Source organism: Nicotiana tomentosiformis, chromosome 11 (assembly GCF_000390325.3).
Source record: "Nicotiana tomentosiformis chromosome 11, ASM39032v3, whole genome shotgun sequence".
Taxonomy (NCBI): Eukaryota; Viridiplantae; Streptophyta; class Magnoliopsida; order Solanales; family Solanaceae; genus Nicotiana; species Nicotiana tomentosiformis.
The window spans coordinates 35307049-35326613 of NC_090822.1; the positions used below are offsets into that span (position 1 = coordinate 35307049).

The 19565-nt window shown below is 41.1% G+C and overlaps 2 protein-coding genes across 2 annotated transcripts; one reads left to right on the plus strand and one right to left on the minus strand.

Annotated features, from left to right (window-relative positions):
* The first annotated feature begins 280 nt into the window (after positions 1–280).
* Positions 281–1145, plus strand: LOC138901247 (uncharacterized). Its single transcript, XM_070188996.1, has 2 exons — positions 281–500; positions 550–1145. The coding sequence occupies exons 1-2, from the start codon at positions 281–283 to the stop codon at positions 1143–1145; spliced, it is 816 nt and encodes a 271-aa protein (XP_070045097.1).
* Positions 1146–7875: 6730 nt separating this feature from the next.
* On the minus strand, positions 7876–8883 carry LOC138901248 (uncharacterized). Its single transcript, XM_070188997.1, has one exon. It carries the CDS (start codon positions 8881–8883, stop codon positions 7876–7878), a length of 1008 nt encoding a protein of 335 aa, XP_070045098.1.
* Between the last annotated feature and the right edge of the window lie 10682 nt (positions 8884–19565).

Genomic DNA, 19565 nt, shown 5'->3' on the forward strand with positions numbered 1-19565 from the left:
CAAGAGGTCTCGAGAGTCCGACACGTATAGTGGTACTCGTGCCCCAGCCACAGCTCGTCAGGGTAGGGGCTATGTGAGTCGCCCTATTCATTCAGCACTTCTAGCTTCCAGCGGTATTTCGGCCACTCCTAGGCCTGAAGCTCCCTATTATGCACCGCCATTTTCTAGTGCACCTCCTGCACGGGGTGCTTTCAGCGGTCAATCTAGTCGATCAGGCCTGAGCCAGCCACAACATCCACATCCTCCGAGAGCTTGTTTTGAGTATGGTGACACTCATCATATGGTGAGGGATTGCCCCAGAATCAGGAGGGGTGCACCTCCACAGACCACTCAGGCACCGCGTGCTCCACCGGGTCCTCATGCTATGGTTACAACACCAGCTATCACTCTACCTGCACAACTAGCTCGAGGCGCAGGTCGAGCAGGTAAGGGGAGGCCAAGCCAGATATTATGCCCATCTGCTAGGAAGGAGGCAGTTGCATCCGACTCTATCATCACAGGTATTTTTTCTGGTCTGTCATAGATATGCATGAGTCTTATTTTATCCAGGCTCCACTTATTCCTATGTGTCATCTTTTTTTGCTCCATATTTGGGTGTATCCCATGATTCTTTGAGTTCTCCTATCCATGTGTCTATACCCATGGGAGATTCTGTTGTTGACCATGTGTATCGGTCATGTTTAGTTGTACTTAGTGGTTTTGAGACCATAGCTGATCTGTTATTGCTCAGTATAGTAGACTTTGATGTTATTTTGGGCATGGATTGGTTTTTGCCCTATCATGCTATTCTTTATTGTCATGACAAGACCGTGACGCTGGCTATGCTAGGATTACCACAGTTAGAGTGGAGAGTTACCTTAGATTATACTCCTAGCAGGGTTATTTCATTCCTAAATGCTCAGCGGATGGTTGAGAAGGGGTGTGATGTGTATCTAGCATATGTGAGAGATATCAGTATTGATACTCCTACCATTAAGTCAGTTCTGGTAGTAAGGTATTATCCAAATGTATTTCTGGCGGATCGTCCGTGCATGCCGCCCGACAGGGACATCGAGTTTGGCATTGATTTGTTATCGGGCACTCAGCCCATCTCTATTCCTCCATATCGTATGGCTCCACTAGAGTTGAAAGAGTTACAGGAGTAGTTGTAGGAGTTGCTTGATAAAGGCTTCATTCGGTCCAGTATGTCGCTTTGGGGTGCTCCAGTCTTGTTTGTAAAAAAGAAGGATGGTTCTATGCGCATGTGTATTGATTATCGCCAGTTGAAAAAGGTTACAATGAAGAACATGTATCCATTGCCACGTATTGATGACCTATTTGATCAGTTACAGGGTGCCAAAGTGTTTTCCAAGATTGACTTGTGTTCAGGCTATCATCAGTTGAAGGTTCGGGAGCTATATATCCTGAAGACTACCTTCAAGACTCGGTATGGTCACTACGAGTTCCTTGTAATGTCATTTGGGCTAACCAATTCCCAAGCAACATTCATGCACTTGATGAACAATGTATTTCGTGTCACGTCCCAAACTCGGGGAGCGCGACTGGAGCTCAACCGAGTGAACCCGGTCAAGCAAGCATGTTGAATACTTTCTACCCAAACTCACCCATTATTTAAAGAGGATACATAACATTGTTAATTAACCAATAAGGAGATCATGTATATAATACCAAATTAATTACCATTAGTTACTTCATTTAATAAGTCTCAAAATACACACACTTTCATGGTTCAAAGTGGAACAAGTGATTCAATCACAACACAACTTGTTTGACATTCCCAACACCCATATACAGTCCATACTATGTCTACGGAGCCTCTAATATATACAAAGAAGTACAATGATAGTGTCGGCAACAAGACTCCGGCTATACCTCAACACATAGTAATACACACGAAAAAAATATGTACAACCCCGGAATAAAGTAGGGCTCACCAAATCAGCTGGGAAGAATGAGTATCGCTATCACTGGTCAATGCCTTCCATTGTGGAACCGCCTGCATCCATTAAAGATGCAGCGCCCCCAGAAAAAAGGACATTAGTACATGTCAAATAGTACTAGTATGAAAACCAAACACAAAATCAAGGACTTGAAAACACAACATGAATATGATGAATCGTGGTAACGATAAAATGGCATAGATAGCCGATAAAGTCAAAAGCAAATTTATCAAGATCTGTCAATAATATTTATAAATTTTAAGACGAGATCCTCTGTAACCAACTTTACACAAAGCATCCCCGACGCCTCACCCCAATGTATGCAGGTGGAGGTGCAAGCACAATACCACAACTCTAGTCAAGCGGCCCTATCGCCTCACACCCAATGTTTGCGAGTGGAGGTGTAGCCACAGTACCAAAAACCTACACAAGTGGCCCTGCCGCCTCAACCCAATATATACGGGTGGAGGTGCAACAACGATACCAATAGCTACACAAAGCGGTCATGTCGCCTCACCCCAATACATATGCGGGTGGTGGTGCAACAACAATACCAAAAATCCTACACAAAGCGGCCATGCCGCCTCATCCCAATATGTGCGGGTGGAGGTGTAATCCCACACAATCTTACACAAGTTGGCATAATAACTTTCATATGAAACACAACTTGGAGTTATAACATGTAGATATAAAATCCATAGTTTGGAACACATCTTCAATTAATAGTACAAAATAATAAGAGCATTTGAAACAAGAATTGAACATATATCTCTATCACAAAGCTTATTCAGAATAATCGATTTATAATAAACATCTAAAATTACAAGGGTAATGTGGGACTCAAGTCTAAAGGAAGCGTTTAGCCAACATACCTCACTTGAGCTTCCTTACACTCTAAAATATTCCGAAAAACATAGCAACTTCAATCTATTTTAGAAATATAACAAATTGAACCAGAATTAGGAAGATGATCATGGTTCTAGCTCATTTGAGCATTTTATCAAACACTAGGTGTATATTAAGGTTTCAAGGTCCTTTTATGGAGAATTTCATCATCCCACAACCCATTCTTCATCACTTTTAGCTCAACAATTTTCCTACACCCCTTGATAACACATGCATGCAAAATAAACAACTCCCACACCCAAGAATTATCTTACTAATTTCCCACTTCCAGTTAAATTTCGAAATTAAGGGTTAGAGTGTAGAATCTTACCTCTAGGATGAAGACCTAGTGAGTTTTCCTTGTTAATCTCCAAAGCTTTTATCAAGAATAGAAGAACAAATTGATGATGAACTCTCTTTCACTCTAGGGCCTCTCCCACTCTCAAAATATCAGATTTTGCAAGACAAATGGTCCACAACACCTATATAACTAAATAGGGTTGGGTTATTAAACCCCAAAAATGAAGCTCTGGAGCAGGATATGCAGTCGCATATGCGACCGCATAATGCTTCTGCGGGCCGCGAAATGGCCTCCGGAACTAGGCACCACTGATTGGGTATACGATCATTATGCGGCCCGCAAACCTGTTCTGCGGTCGCACAATGCACTGCAGAGCTGTTCTGTGATCGCATAGTCGACCGCAAAAGGCATCCAAACTTGCCCCATTTTTGCTTCACTATGCGGCCCGTATAGTGGTTATGCGGTCGCATAGTGGTTCGCAAAATAATGCCTGGTTCTGCCAATCATGAACACGTAAGCCTACCTCAGCACCACGAAATCCCGAGTTTTAGATGAATTTTTACGGGCCTTACATCCTCCCTCACTTAAAATTATTTGTCCTCGAATGAGGGTCAAAGTTCACTATTAACATCCGATGTGACTCAACTGCCATACCACACACCAGCAGTCCCGAATTTGACTAACTCCCTAAATTTCCAAAAATTTTGCTAGAGTTTCCCTTGTAACTGGGCCTATCCACCTGCCAGAGAACCCCATAAACAAATCCTAACATCATATACATAATCCAATGACGTAACATAACACAAAACAACACCAACTGTGGGCTCATAAGCAACATATAACCAAAAAGGAACACCTTTACATCAACTGTACAAGTGATACAAAATTCATAGGCGACAATTTCATAGAAATATTACATAGCTATTCAAACAAATAAGGATACTTCTTCTTCACCTCTTCCTCGGCTACCCAAGTAGCCACTTCAACCTATTGGTTTCGCCATTGCAGTTTCACGGAGGTAATTTCTTTATTTCTCAGTTTTCGGACTTGCCTATCAAAAATGGCAACTGGGATTTCTTCATAAGTCAGTTCTTGATTAACCTCAATAGTCTCAACTGGCACAATAAGCGACGAATCTATGACTACCTTCTTCAACATAGACACATGAAATACCGGGTGCACTAATGACATCTCAGGTGGTAACTCCAGCTTGTATGCCACCTGACTAATCCTCTGAATGCTTTTGTATGGCCCGACATACCTCGGGCTCAATTTCTCCTTTTTACAAAAACGTATTACACCCTTCATGGGGGAAACCTTCAAGAATACCCAATTATTTTCTTTAAACTCCAAATCCCTACGATGAACATCCGAATAGGACTTTTGAACACTCTAAGCAGTTTTCAACCGAACCTTAATGATCTTAACCTTCTCCATAGCCTGATGCATGAGGTCCGTCCCTATCAACTCTGCTTCCCCAATCTCGAACCACCCAATGGGAGATCTACATCTCCTACTATATAAAGCCTCGAACGGTTCCATCTGAATACTAGCATGATAACTATTGTTGTAGGCAAATTCTATGAGTGGCAAATGATCATCCCAGCTACCCTTGAAGTCAAGAACACAAGCGCGCAACATACCCACAAGCGTCGGAATAGTCCGCTCTGCCTGCCCGTAAGTATGTGGGTGGAAAGCTATACTACGATTCACCTGAGTACCCAAACCTTGTTGAAATTTCTTCCAAAAATTAGCCGTGAATTGTGCCCCTCGATCCAAAATGATAGAAACTGGAGTGCTATGCAACCTGACTATTTCCTTGATATACAACTGAGCATATTGTTCTGCTCTGTCGGTAGATTTAACTGGCAAGAAGTGTACTGATTTTGTGAGTCGATCCACAATTACCCAAATGGAGTCAAACTTGCACATAGTGCATGGTAGTCACACCACAAAGTCCATATTAATCATTTCCCACTTCCACATTAGAATTTCTATGTTCTGCGCTAACCCACCGGGCCTTTGATGCTCGGCCTTCACTTGCTGACAGTTTGGATAGGTCCGCTACATTCCTCTTCATGTCATTCCACCAGTACACTTCCTTAAGATCATGATACATCTTTGTGGAACCTGGGTGCACGGAATACCTGGAATAATAAGCCTAGGTCATAATTCTTTCTCGGAGACCATCTATATTTGGAACACATAGTCACCCTTGGTACCTTAGTGTACCATCATCCATGCCAAGAGAAAAATCTATAGTCTTATGTTTATGAATCCCCTCCTTCAATTGTAGCAACAATGGATCGTTGTATTACTTCTCCTTGACTTCCACAATAAGCGATGATTCAGCCCTATTTTGCACGATCACCCATCCTTCACTAGAGTCCGCAAGACGAACTCCCAAACTAGACAACCGATGAACTTTCTTGGCCAATGGCCTCTGATATGCCTCAAAGTGAGCCAAAATGCCCATAGATTTCCGGCTAAGAGTATCTATCACAACATTAGCCTTTTCCGGGTGATATAGAATATCGATGTCGTAATCTTTGAGTAACTCAAGCCATCTTCTCTGCCTCAGATTCAATTCCTTTTGTTTGAAAGTATATTGGTGGCTCTTATGGTCCGTTAATATATCCACATGGACCCCATACAAATAATGAAGCCAAATCATCAATGCAAATACCACTGCTGCAAGTTCTAAGTCATATGTTGGATAGTTCTTTTCATCATTCTTAAGTTGTCTAGAAGCATAAGTTATCACCTTGTCGTGTTGCATCAATACACACCCAAGCCCGATCCTTGAAGCATCACAATACACCACAAATCCATTTGTACCTTCTGGTAGGGTCAACACCGGCGTCGTAGTCAATCTTGATTTCAGCTCCTGGAAGCTCCTTTCACAGGCATCAGACCATTGAAACTTAATTGCCTTCTGCGTCAATTTAGTCAACGGAGAGGCAAGAGTAGAGAACCCCTCCACGAATTTCCTGTAATATCCAGCTAAGCCCAAGAAACTATGAATCTCTGTTGGAGTTGTAGGCCTAGGCCAATTCTTCACAGTGGCAATCTTCTGAGAGTCAACCTTAATTCCTTCTCTGGAGACAACATGACCCAAGAATGTGACGGATTCAAGCCAAAATTCTCACTTCGAAAACTTCGCATACAACTTGTGCTAATATAGAGTCTGTAGAACTATCCTGAGATTATTGTCATGATCCTCTCGAGTTCGTGAATATACAAGAATATCATCAATGAACACTATCATAAAGGAGTCTAGGAAAGTCTTGAAGGCTCGGTTCATAAGATCCATGAAAACTACCGGGGCATTTGTCATCCCAAAAGACATCACTAGAAATTCCAAGTGCCCATGCAAGGTTCTAAAAGCTATTTTCAGAATCCTACTCCCTGATCTTCAATTGGTGATACCCGGATCTTAAATCAATTTTGGAGAAGTACCTAAAACCTTGCAATTGATCAAACAAGTCATATATCCTTGGCAGTGGGTATTTATTTTTTATTGTGACCTTATTGAGCTGCCAATAGTCAATACACATCCTTAGTGACCCATCTTTCTTTCTTACAAAGAGAATCGGTGCGCCCCAAGGCGACACACTCGGTCAGATGAAACCCTTCTCTAACAAATCCTTAAATTATTCCTTTAGCTCCTTCAATTCTCTTGTGCCATTCTGAAAGGTGGAATAGATATAGGTTGCATGCCTAACATCACATCAATCCCAAAATCAATCTCCTTGTCTAGTGGAATACTAGGGAGTTCATCTGGAAAGACCTCCGGAAATTCATTCACAACTGACACAGACTCAAGTATAGGTGCCTCAGCATTGGTGTCCATAACTCGGACCAAATGGTAGATATGCCCCTTGTTAATCATCTTCATGGCCTTGAGGTAAGAAATATACCTACCCTTCGGCACCACGTTATCCCTCTTCCGTTCAATCACTAACTCATTTGGAAATTCAAACCTCACAGTTTTGGTTCGACAATCAAGCTTGGAAAAACATGAATAAAGCCAGTCCATCCCCATTATTACATCAAAATCAACCATCTCTAATTTAATGAGATCGGCCATGGTGTCCCGACCATGCACTATGACAACACAATCCCTATAAACCCGTGCAGCCACAATAGACTCACCAACTGGAGTAGATATAGAGAACAACTCATGAAGTTGTTCCGACTCTATCCTAAATTCCATAGCAACATAAGGAGTGACATAGGACAAAGTGGAACCGGGATCAATAAGAGCATATACATCATGAGATTGGACAGTCAATATACTTGTGACAACATCTGGAGAAGCCTCTACATCCCGACGCTTCCGCATAGCATAAAATCTGTTGGGCCCTCCCGAGTTTTGGGTACCACCCCTAGCTGCACCACGCCCTGCGAGTGCTAGAGTGTCTCGAGCTGGAGGGGTGTTGCGGATGTTGTAGTTGTAGAACTAGCTAGATGTGTTGTACCCCTGCCCCTGGTCTGGCGGGACGAGCAGCAATCCCTCTGAATGTGACCCCTAACACTGCACTCATAGCATATAGGTAGGTCCATGAAGTAGACCCCAAATTGCATCCTCCCACACTTGGAGCATGGGGTCCTCAGCTGCTTCTGGAATCTCCCTCCAGATCGACCCTGCTGGTGGGGTCCCCTATTGCCCTGACCGGGCCTGAAATGACTCCACTGCTACTAACTGGGCCCTGATGGTTGTGCACTTATCGAAGACTGAACGAAAGACTAAGATGGCCCTGATGACCCTCCCCTAAATGCCGACCTACTACCACCACCACCGAAAGAACCACCAAAGTTGCCCGCGGACCGGGCCTTGCTGCTACTTTCATGCTCCATTCGATTTTTCAGTTTACGGTTCTCTGTAGCTTGAGCAAACGCCACCATCTTCCCATAGTTCATATCAAAATTCAAGGCGACTGTAGTGGCCTCATTAATAACCAAGGGGCTAAGGCCCTGTACAAACCGGCACACCCTAGCCTCCATAGTGGGCAACTTATGCATAGCATACTTGGATAGGCACGCGAACTCTATGTGGTACTCCCACACACTCATGCTACCCTGCTTCAAGCTCTCAATCTTAGCGGCATGAGTCGCCTTGGTCTCGACAGGCAAGAAGTGATCCATAAAGGCGTCTGTGAACTCACCCCACCTCGCCGGAGGGCTCCCCTCCTCACGGGACTCCTCCAACAACACAAACCAAGAATAGGCCACCCTTTTCAGGGAGTAGGAGGCCAACCCCACTCCCTCCGTCTCAGTAGCACGCATAACCCGGAGAGTCTTGTGCATCTCATCAATGAAGTCCTGGGGGTCCTCCTCGGGATTAGCACCTGTGGACATTGGCGGATATAACTGAAGAAACTTGTTCACCCTGAAACTATTAGATTCCCTTGGTTGACTGGAAGAAGTAGGCCCAACACTCGATCTCTGGGCCTGAGAAGCAGCTATATATGCCAACATCTGTATGGCTCCCCTAAGATCCCTATCGAAAACACTGAGACCGGAAGCTGGGGATGGAGGTGGAACCGGAATATCAATTGGAGGATTCGTTTCTCCCTCATCAGGTGTAGGAACTGGTGCAGTCTGAGCAAGAATAGTAGATTCAGATGGTGTAGTAATTGGGGGAATATCCCCACCCCTCGGGTGTTTACCCGCATTATCAATTATAGAATCAACCGCCACTCTTGGGGTAACATTGGATCCTTGGCCAGTTCTTGTCTTCTTCCTAGGCGCCATTTACTGAAAGTTAGAGCAATGCATGAGTTAGATGAGGAACAATCTTACAATCATCTTTATCGTACGATTAAGAACATCAAAGAAGGGTATTATTCCTAAATGTCCAAGTAGCCCCCTAATTATAGACGCGGTCGACAATACACCGATAAGAAATACTCTACTAGACACGGCTCCGAGACATCCTAGGATACTTTAAAACCTTAGGCTCTAATACCAAGTTTGTCATACCCCAAACTCAGGGAGCGCGACCGGCGCTCAACCAAGTGAACCCGATCAAGCAAGCCTGTTGAATACTTTCTACCCAAACTCACCCATGATTTAAAGAGGATACATAACTTTGTTAATTAACCAATAAGGAGATCATGTAGATAATATCAAATTTATTACAGTTAGTTACTTCATTTAATAAGTCTCACAAATACACACACTTCCATGGTTCAAAGCGGAACAAGTGATTCAATCACAACACAACTTGTTTGACATTCCCAACACCCATATACAACCCACACTATGTCTACGGAGCCTCTAATATATACAAAAGAGTACAACGATAGTGCCAGCAATAAGGCTCCGGCTATACCTCTAAACATAGTAATACATACGAAACAAAAGATGTACGACCTCGTAATGACATGGGCCTTACCAAGTCAGCTGGGAAGAATGAGTACCGCTATCATTGGTCAATGCCTTCCGTTGTGGAACCACCTGCATCCATTAAAGATGCAGCACCCCCAGCAAAAGGGACATTAGTACATGTCAAATAGTACTAGTATGAAAACCAAACATAAAATCAAGGACTTGAAAACACAACATGAATATGATGAATGATGGTAAAAATACAATGGCATAGATAGCCGATAAAGTCAAAAGAAAATTTATCAAGAGCTATCAATAACATTTATAAATTTTAAGACGGGATCCTCTGTAACCAACTTTACACAAAGAAGCCCCGCCGCCTCACTCCAATGTATGCAGGTGGAGGTGCAAGCACAATACCACAACTCTACTCAAGCGGCCATGTCGCCTCACCCCCAATGTTTGCGGGTAGAGGTGTAGCCACAGTACCAAAAACCTATACAAGCGGCCCTGCCGTCTCAACCCAATATATACAGGTGGAGGTGCAACAATGATACCAATAGCTACACAAAGCGGTCATGTCGCCTCACCCCAATACATATGCGGGTGGTGGTGCAACAGCAATACCAAAAATCCTACACAAAGCGATCTCGCCACCTCACCCCAATATGTGCGAGTGGAGGTGTAATCCCAATCTTAATCTTACACAAGTTGGCATAAAAACTTTCACATTTAAGTATAACTTGGAGTTATAAAATTTCGATACAAAATCTATAGTTTGGAACACATCCTCAATTAATAGTACAACATAATAAGAGCATTTAAAACATGAATTGAACATATATCTTTGTCGTAAAGCTTATTCGAAATAATCTATTTATAATAAACATCTTGGAACTTACAAGGGTAATGTGGGACTCAATTCTTAAAGAAGAGTTTAGCCAACATACCTTACTTGAGCTTCCTTACACTCTAAAATATTCCGGAAATCTTAGCAACTTCAATCTATTTTAGAAATGTAACAAATTGAACCAAAATTAGGAAGATGATCATGGTTCTAGCTCATTTGAGCATTTTATCAAACACTAGGTGTGCATTAAGGTTTCAAGGTCCTTTATGGAGGATTCCATCATCCCACAACCCATTCTTTACTACTTTTAGCTCAACAATCTTCCTACATCCTTTGATAACACATGCATGCAAAATAAAAAACTCCCATACCCAAGAATTATCTTACTAATTACCCACTTCCAGTTAACTTTTAAAATTAAGGGTTAGGGTGTAGAATCTTACCTCTAGGATGAAGACCTAGTGAGTTTTCCTTGTTAATATCCAAAGATTTGAGCAAGAATTGAAGAACAAATTGTTGATGAACTCTTCCTCACTCTAGGGCACTCTTTCACTCTCAAAATATTAGATTTAGGTACAGCATGAGTTAGGTACTCGGGTTGAGTTGAGCACAGTATTTTACCCTCAGATGGGCGGATAGTCCAAGCGTTCTATTCAGATATTAGAGGTATGCTCCGTGCTTGTGTGATGGATTTTAGGGGTTTTGGGATCAGCTCTTGCCGCTTGAGGAGTTTGCAACAACAGTTATCAGTCGAGCATTCATATGTCACCGTATGAGGATTTATATGTTAGATGGTTTCAGTATCCAGTTGGTTGGTTCGAGCCGGGCGAGGCTAGGCTACTGGGTACATACTTGGTTCAGGATGCCTTGGAAAAAGTTAAATTGATTTAGGATCGACTTCGTATAGCCCATTCCAGACAGAAGAGTTATGCCGATCAAAAGGTTCACGATGTCACATTCATTGTTGGAGAGCGGGTCTTGCTCCGAGTGTCACCCATGAAGGGTGTTATGAGGTTCGGGAAGAAGGGCAAGTTGAGCCCAAGGTTTATTGTCCCATCCGAAGTGTTACGGTGAGTTGGGGAGGTTGCTTATGAGCTTGCCTTGCCTCCCAGTCTATCGAGAGTTCATACAGTATTCCATGTTTCTATGCTCCGGAAGTATCACGGCAATCCATCTCATGTGTTAGATTGCAGCTCAGTCTAGTTGGAAAAGGATTTGTCTTATGTTGAGGAGTCGGTGGCCATTTTTGATAGGCAGGTTCAAATGTTGAGGTCGAAGAGCATTTCTTCAGTAAAGGTTCAGTGAAGGTTCAGTGGAGGGGTCATCCAGTCGAGGAGGCGACTTGGGAGACCGAGCATGATATGCACAGCTGTTATCCTCGTCTTTCACCACTTCAGGTATATCTCTATACTCGTTCGAGGACGAATAATTGTTTTAAGAGAGGGAGGATGTAACGAACCGGCCGGTCGTTTTGAGAGTATTAGCCCTGATCCTCTATTTATTTCTCCCTCTGTTTCATTTTGTGGTTACTTGACTTGTCGGGGTGCTTAGTGACGGGTTCGGGAAAGTTTCGGAGTAAAATAGGACACATAGTCCCTAAGTTTGAAGTTTAAGTTGTACGGTTTAATCGTAGTTTGACTTATGTGAAGACGACCCCGGAATAGAGTTTTGTCGGTTCTGATAGCTTTGTATGGTTATTTTGGTCTTAGGAGCATGTCCAGATGTTGATTTGGAGATCCGTGGGTCATTTCGTCGTTAATTGGCGAAATTGGAAATTAGTGGAATTTTTGGAAGTTTGAGAGGGAGTCGACTTTTTGATATCGGGGTCGGAGTTTGATTCCGGAAGTTGGAGTAGTTCCGTAATGTCAAATGTGACTTGTGTGCAAAATTCGAGGTCAATTGGACTTGATTTGATACGGTTCGGTATCAGATGTGGAAGTTAGAAGTTCAAAGTTCATTAGGCTTGAATCGACGCGCAATTCTTGGTTTTAGCAGTGTTTGATGTGATTTGAAGGCTCGACTAAGTTCATATGATGTTTTAATACTTTTTGTATACTCGGACGGTGTCCTGTGGTCCCCGGGTGTGATTCGGATCGAATCCGGAACAATTTGGACTTAATCTCATTGCTGAAGTTCCAACTTTTCGGTGTCATCGCACCTGCGGAGGAATTGGCCGCAGGTGTGGACTCGCAAATGTGGGGAGTTAAGCGCAGAAGAAAATTATGGCTTGCCCAGCTGGGACCGCAGGTGAGGTCAGAGTTCGGTAGAAGCGGACTCGCAGGGGTGATTGAGAAAGCGCAGAAGCGAAAAGGCTAGCTAAGCCCGGGGTCGCGGAAGCGAAGCCCCTTCTACAGGAGCGAGAGCGCAGATGCGCATTTTGGTTTGCAAAAGCATAGGTGGCTTGGTTAAGTGAGAACCGCACCTGCGATTGAACTTTCGCAGGTGCGAAGCAGCAGATGCGGCTGTGGGTTCGCAAATGCGAAATCACTTGGCAGAAAAGGCCTAAGTTCGAGGGCTCGATTTCATTATCAATTTTTGGACCTAGAGAGCTCGATTTTTGGCGATTTGCTCGAGAGTTTTGCAAGGAGATCATTGGGGTAAGAGACTCTAACTCTGTTTTGGTTAAATTACACGAATCTATTATTGTTTTCATCATTTAATTAGTATTTTTAGTTGGAATTTGGGGAAAAATTGGGAAAACGTCTTAGGCTAAAATTTGGGGATTTGAAAGGCCATTTGAGGTCGGATTTGAGTAATTCTTGTATGGTTGGACTCGATATTGAATGGGTGTTCGAATTTTATAATTTTGGTTGGGTTCCGAAACGTGGGCTCCGGTCGACTTTTGGAGCGATTTTTCAATTCTTTGCTAAAGTCGTAATTTCATTTTTTAAATTAGTTTTCTATAGTTATATTTATAGTATGAAATTATTTTGGCTAGATTCAAGCCAATCGGAGTTGAAAAATTGAGGGAAAGACCTTATTTATTAATTAAGCGAGGTTTAAGGTAAGTAACGTTTCTAACCTTGTGTGGGGGAAATCCCCCTTAGGATTTGGTACTGTTATGGTAATTTACAATACGTGAAAGCTGTGTACGTGAGGTGACGAGTGCATACTAGAGCTAAATATTGAAAAACCTATTTTTGCTAAGTAGTTTCCTTTTATTTCCTTAATTGAGCTACTCGAGCATGTGTAGTCATCATGTTTAGCCTGATTTCACATGTCTACGTGTCTTATCTCTTATTTGCAATTTGTACAACATGCTTAGTTGAGTTACCTGCTTCCTTGATTCCAGATTCATTCTTTAACTGTAGGCTTTTTTGCTTGTAATATCATTATTTCAGTTGTTATGTGTTGGTTTTTGTTATTATTATTGAGATAACTGTTAGGTTATGGCACGAGGTTTCTGTCTTGCGGGTTATTATTGTGCAATGAGATTTCTATCGTACGGGTTGTTATTATGGCACGAGGTTTTTTTCATACGGATTGTTATTGTGTTACGAGGTTTCTGTCGTGCTGGTTGTTATTGTGGCATGAGGTTTCTGCCATACAGATTGTTATCATGGCATGAGATTTCTACCGTGCGGTTGTTATTATTGCACGATGTTTCTATCGTGTTGTTGGGAGATATTTACTTTTGGGACTACTAGGTGGTACCTCGGGAGCGCCCCTGTTGATTTCCTCTATTTGTTGTATTGTGGTTGTTGTTATTGTTCCTTAACTTGTAAGATTCTTGCTTCCTTACGTGTTGTAATTGTTTTCTTTGATTCCGTGTTGTTACCTTCTGTGAATTTCATTTGTTACACTTCTCTTTCATTTCATTATATCACTATATTTTCTGCCCTGTTTCTTATTATTTTCAGTAGAGCCCTAACCTGACCTCGTCACTACTCTACTGAGGTTAGGCTTGGCACTTACTGGGTACCGTTGTGGTGTACTCATACTACGCTTATGTACATCTTTTTGTGCAGATCCAGGTACTTCCTACTAGACCAGGTATCGGTGAGCTAGTCCGTACGTGGAGACTTCAAGGTATATCTGCCGGTATCTTTATTTTGTTGTTCCTTATCCTCATTAGACTCTAATGTATAGAGATATTTAGTATTTATATTTAGAGCTTGTGAATTATATCTACCGGGTTTTGGGAGTTGTTTATGCTTTGAGTTGCAGATTTTATTTATTACAATTGTTGACAATTGCTCTAGTGGTAAGCACCTTCCACTTTCAACCAAGAGGTTATGAGTTCGAGTTACCCTAAGAGCGGAGTGGGGAGTTCTTGCAGGGAGGGAGCCGAGGGTCTATCGGAAACAGCCTCTCTACCCCAGGGTAGGGTTCTGCGTACATGCTACCCTCCCCAGACCTCACTAGTGGGATTATACTGGGTTGTTGTTGTTGTTGTTGTTTCAGTCATTTTGCATACTTGTTAGGCTTACCTAGTCTTAGAGATTAGGTGCAACCACGACATTCTACGGAGAAAAATTGGGGTCGTGACAATCTATGTGTTTAATTTTGTGTTAACTTTTCTAAATTTTTTTCGTATTTAAATTTATTTTTGTAGTAAAGGTTCTAGTTGTAGTAATCTAAATCCTAATCCTTCTCCTATAATAAGAAAAAATATAGATGAAATGACTCATGTTTTGATGAAACTTCATTTACCCAACCCCCCGTATTTTATAATATTAATTTGGGAGAATAACTAAATCATGAAACTTTACAAAGACAATTTGAAATGAGGAAGATGAAAATGAGTAAGAAGAATTAGATGAAACACCCACTAGTCCAGCAACACAAGCTCCAACTCAGAATCAATCTCGGTTTGGAGCTTTATAATGACCCGGCCGGTCACTTTGAGTATTATAGCCATGTTCCCCCATTTATTGCTTATTATGTGTTTGTTTTTTGTTATGTGACTTTCCGGGGTAGTTGGTTTGGTTCCGGGGATATTTCGGAATGAATTGAGATACTTAGTCCCAAGGTTGGAAGCGTAAGTTGGAAGAGTTGACCAGATGTTGACTTATGTGTAAAAGACTCCAAAATGGATTTTTAATGGTTCTAATAGCTCCATATGGTGATTTTGGACTTAGGAGTGTGTCTGGATATTGATTTGGAGGTCTGTAGGTCATTTTGGCTTGAATTGGCGAAAGTTGGAAAAATTGAAGTTTGGATAGTTGAGAAGTTTGACCAAGACATTGTTGTTACTTTGCTCGAATTTTGGTTCCGGAAGTTAGAATAGGTCTGTTGTATCATTTATGACTTGTGTGCAAAATTTGGGGTCAATCGGAGTTGGTTTGATAGATTTCGGCATCGATTGTAGAAGTTGGAAATCCATTAGTTTCAATAGGCTTGAATTGTCGTGCGATTCATGTTTTTCATGTGATATGATGTGGCTTGAGGCCTCGACTAAGTTCGTATGATATTTTAGAATGGGTTAATATGTTTGTATGGGGTATCGATGGCCTCGGGAGTGATTCAGATTGAAATCGGATCAAGAATTGGACTTATGAAATTTTTGTGGGCAGCTATTCTGGTGTAACTGCACCTGCGAGGTTTTGGCCGCTGGTGCGAAGCCGCAAAAGCGGCCATGGAGGCACAGATGCGAGTGTTGGAGAGGAGGCCTAGGAGCATATGTGAAGAAGGAATTCCACAGAAGTGGATGCACTTCTGCACAAGAAGGCACGCAAAAGCGAAAACGGGCAGGAGGCAGTGGAGTCGTAGAAGCAGAAGGACTCCACAGGCGCGGAAGTGCAGGTGCGGGGCTGAGCCCGTAGAAGCGGTCCCGCAGGTGCGAGGATAGAATCATAGGTGCGACAGGTCAGGGGTCTAGTGTTTTTTCACAGGTGTGGATGTTTAACCGCAAAAGCGGATAAGTGGACCGCAGAAGCGGAACCACTGGTAGAATGCAAAAAGTCGAGGGTTAGAGTAAATTCTTCATTTTTGGACTTTGGGAGCTTGGATTAAGGCGGTTTTTGATGGGGTTTTCACTAGATTTCAAGTGGTAAGAAACTTTTGATCGTTTTTTATCTATTACTCCCTCTAGTCCAAAATAAGTGATTTTTTGGTTGTTTTCACACATATTAAGAAATTCACCTTTTAACATTAATTAGCAATGAAATTGGACATACTAACATTTACTATCTCTTCACATAAACACTCCTAACACATACTCCAACATTATTTACTCCAAAGGCAATGTAGAAAAACAAATAATTAATTCATTCTTAAAATTTGGAAAAATCACTTATTTTGGACCACAAAACAAAAAGGCAAAAATCACTTATTTTGGACCGGAGGAAGTAATATTGAATATCCATTGAATTTTCCCCATAGATTTGGTATTTTTGAGGTGAAATTTGGGGATTTTTGACCCATGTATTTGAGAGTAAGATTTGGGGATTTGTATTTGAGTCGTAGTTATATCTTTTGGTTATTTATGAGATATTCACTATTAAACTCAATATATCATGCTTTTAAATTAAAATGCGTAGCTATTTTGTGATTGTTGGCTTGTCTAGTATTGTGATAAGCACCATCCCGATATGGTGAGATTTGGGTCGTGATAAGCTTTACCCCATGTACCTCCTGTAAGGGTTAAGGTTAAGTTTGAACGTACAAAAACATCACTTATATGAGAATTTTGTGAACATGATAAAGTCAGTTTAGTTGCTATCTGTGTAAAATGTAAAGCACGATTTGCCCATGGAAAATCAGGTGGAACGGGAGGTTTAACCAGGCACTTACTTAAAACACACAAACCTTTATGGACGGGAGGTTTAACCAGGCACTTACTTAAAACACACAAACCTTTATGGATACAAGCTTAAATAGATGCCGGAAAAACCTCGGATTCTAGCAGTGGTACTAGCACTCCTACAGGATTTGGCGGGGGTTCTAACCTTTCCAACAACAATTTCACCCTGCTTCTGGTAATATACTACGTCCCTATAACAAAGATAGAGATCGTGAAAATTTAGCAAAAAATGGTCGTTGTTTGTGACTTACCATTTAATTTTCCGTTTCACCCTGCTTTTGTGCATTAAATACAATAAACTTATAATCCTGCTTTTCAAGATTTTCCTAAGACCACAGTTAGAAATAATATTTTTAAATATCAAACTGAATATCTTCAGTATATTCGTCGTGTATTTTTTTACTTTGACTGTAAAGTGTCTATCACATCTGATATAGGTCGTAGTCCTAATATTAGTGATTATTTAACTGTTACATGTCATTGGGTTGATTGTCATTGGAACATGCAAAAACGTATTATTGGTTATAAATATATTGATTCAAAACACATTGGAGCATAAATTGCAACTATTGTTCTACAAAATACTTGAATTTTATGGGCTCATTGATAAAGTTTTAACTATCACATTAGATAATACTTCTGCTAACACCACTGCAGCAAATAGCTTAAAAGCCAGAATTTTCCCAATTAATCCAAAATATTTCCATACTAGATGTGCATGCCATGTTTTTAACTTGGTTGTAAAAGATAGTATTAATTTATTTTTCGGTACTTGTGGTAAGGTACAACATGCTTGCGGCTATATTTTTTGTGCTAATAAGTAGAATCGTGAGTTTAAAGAACGTTGTGAATATACTAAACTTCCATATAGAAAAATTCCAAAAGAGGTTTGTACTAGGTGAAATTCTACTTATGAAGTCCTTAAAGTTGCTTATGATTATCGTTTGCCTATACAAATGATATTTAATATGCATAATGATAACCCCGCTGATCAAATTGTTGAGCCTGATTGGGGTGACATCAAATAGCTTATTAAATTTTTAGAAAAATTTTATTATGCTACAAAATAATTTTCTGGTATATATCCTACTGTTACACAAATATTATGGTATATTCGTGGAATTTGTTTTGTATTTGGTAAGTATAAAATAAATCCAAACTATGCACCGGTCGTTTAATGAAATGATTGCAAAATTTGAAAAGTATTTTTTTTCTATTCCCCAAGTTTATTTAATTTCTAATCTACTTAACCCATCTTTAAAATTAATAGGTGCAAAGGGACTTGTTCATAAAACTTATGAGAACTTAGAAATTCAAAAAAATGAAAATCCATCTCTCGAAGATTGCCAAGCTAGCATATATTCCTATGCTAGATTAATGTTTGATAGTAATAATCTATGGCAATAGCAGGTAGTGAAAATGCTCCTACTACATCTAAGGCTAGAGTAGAATATGTATAGGAAGGTGTAGAGGATATAATAGGTCATGATTTCTCTATTGATGATGAACTTGATTTTTATCTTAATCAAGGATTAGGATGTATAAAGGACAAAGAAGGCAACGAACAACATTTGGCATGGTGAAGGGAGCGTAGCAAGGCATTTCTAATACTTTCAATAATGGTCCGAGATATAATGGCTATTCAAGCGTCACCAGTAGCATCGAAGAGTGCTTTTAGCATGGCAAGATTTCAAATTGAAGATCATAAACATTAATTAGCGGAGGACAACCTAGAGATTTCTGTCTTATTCAGAGATTGGATAAATTCATAAAGAAGAAATCTTGGTTTTGAAAAATTAACTACTAGGGAAGAAGAAAAATACAACAAGATACTTTGCTTGAATTGGCAAAAGTGGGAAAGTTGAAGGTTTGAAAAGTTGAGAAGTTTGACCGAGAATTGAATTCATTTATAGCGGACTCTGATTTTGGTTCCAGAAGTTGGAATAGGTCAGTTGCATTATTTATGAATTTTGTGTAAAATTTAAGGTCAATCACAATTGGTTTGATAGGTTTCGAAATTAGTTTTAGAAATTAGGAATCCATTAGTTTCAACAAGCTTGAATTGGAGAGCGATTTGTCTTTTTGATGTTGTTTGATGTAATTTGAAGCTTCGACTAAGTTTGTATGATGTTCTAATATGGGTTCATATGTTTGTATGGGGTCCCACAGGCCTCGGGCATGATTCGGGTTGAAATCGGATTAAATTTTGGACTTGAGAATTTTCTACTATGATCAGTTCTAGTGCAACCGCACCTGTGAGAAATGGGTCGCAGGTGCAAATCCGCAAAAGTGGCCAAGGGGTCATAAAAGCTACTCTGAGTGAAGTTGCGGAGTTGCGCAGGTACGAGGAAGATTCCGCACCTACAAGCTCGCAGATGCGGGTAAGTGGTCGCAGAAACGAATTTGGGCGGGGAGGCTATTGTCGCAAAAGCGGCAAGGGCTCTGCAGGTGCGGTCGTTCAGAAGCAGACCTTGGATCATAGGAGCCTTAGGTGTGGGCTATTGAGCCCGC

Bases quoted from the DNA above. Each gene is read 5' to 3' on its own strand.
- LOC138901248 (XM_070188997.1), bottom strand. From the start codon at position 8,883: ATGGCGCCTAGGAAGAAGACAAGAACTGGCCAAGGATCCAATGTTACC.
- LOC138901247 (XM_070188996.1), top strand. From the start codon at position 281: ATGGTGAGGGATTGCCCCAGAATCAGGAGGGGTGCACCTCCACAGACC. The intron at 501-549 runs GTATTTTTTCTG...TATTTTATCCAG, and splicing joins ATCCGACTCTATCATCACAG to GCTCCACTTATTCCTATGTG.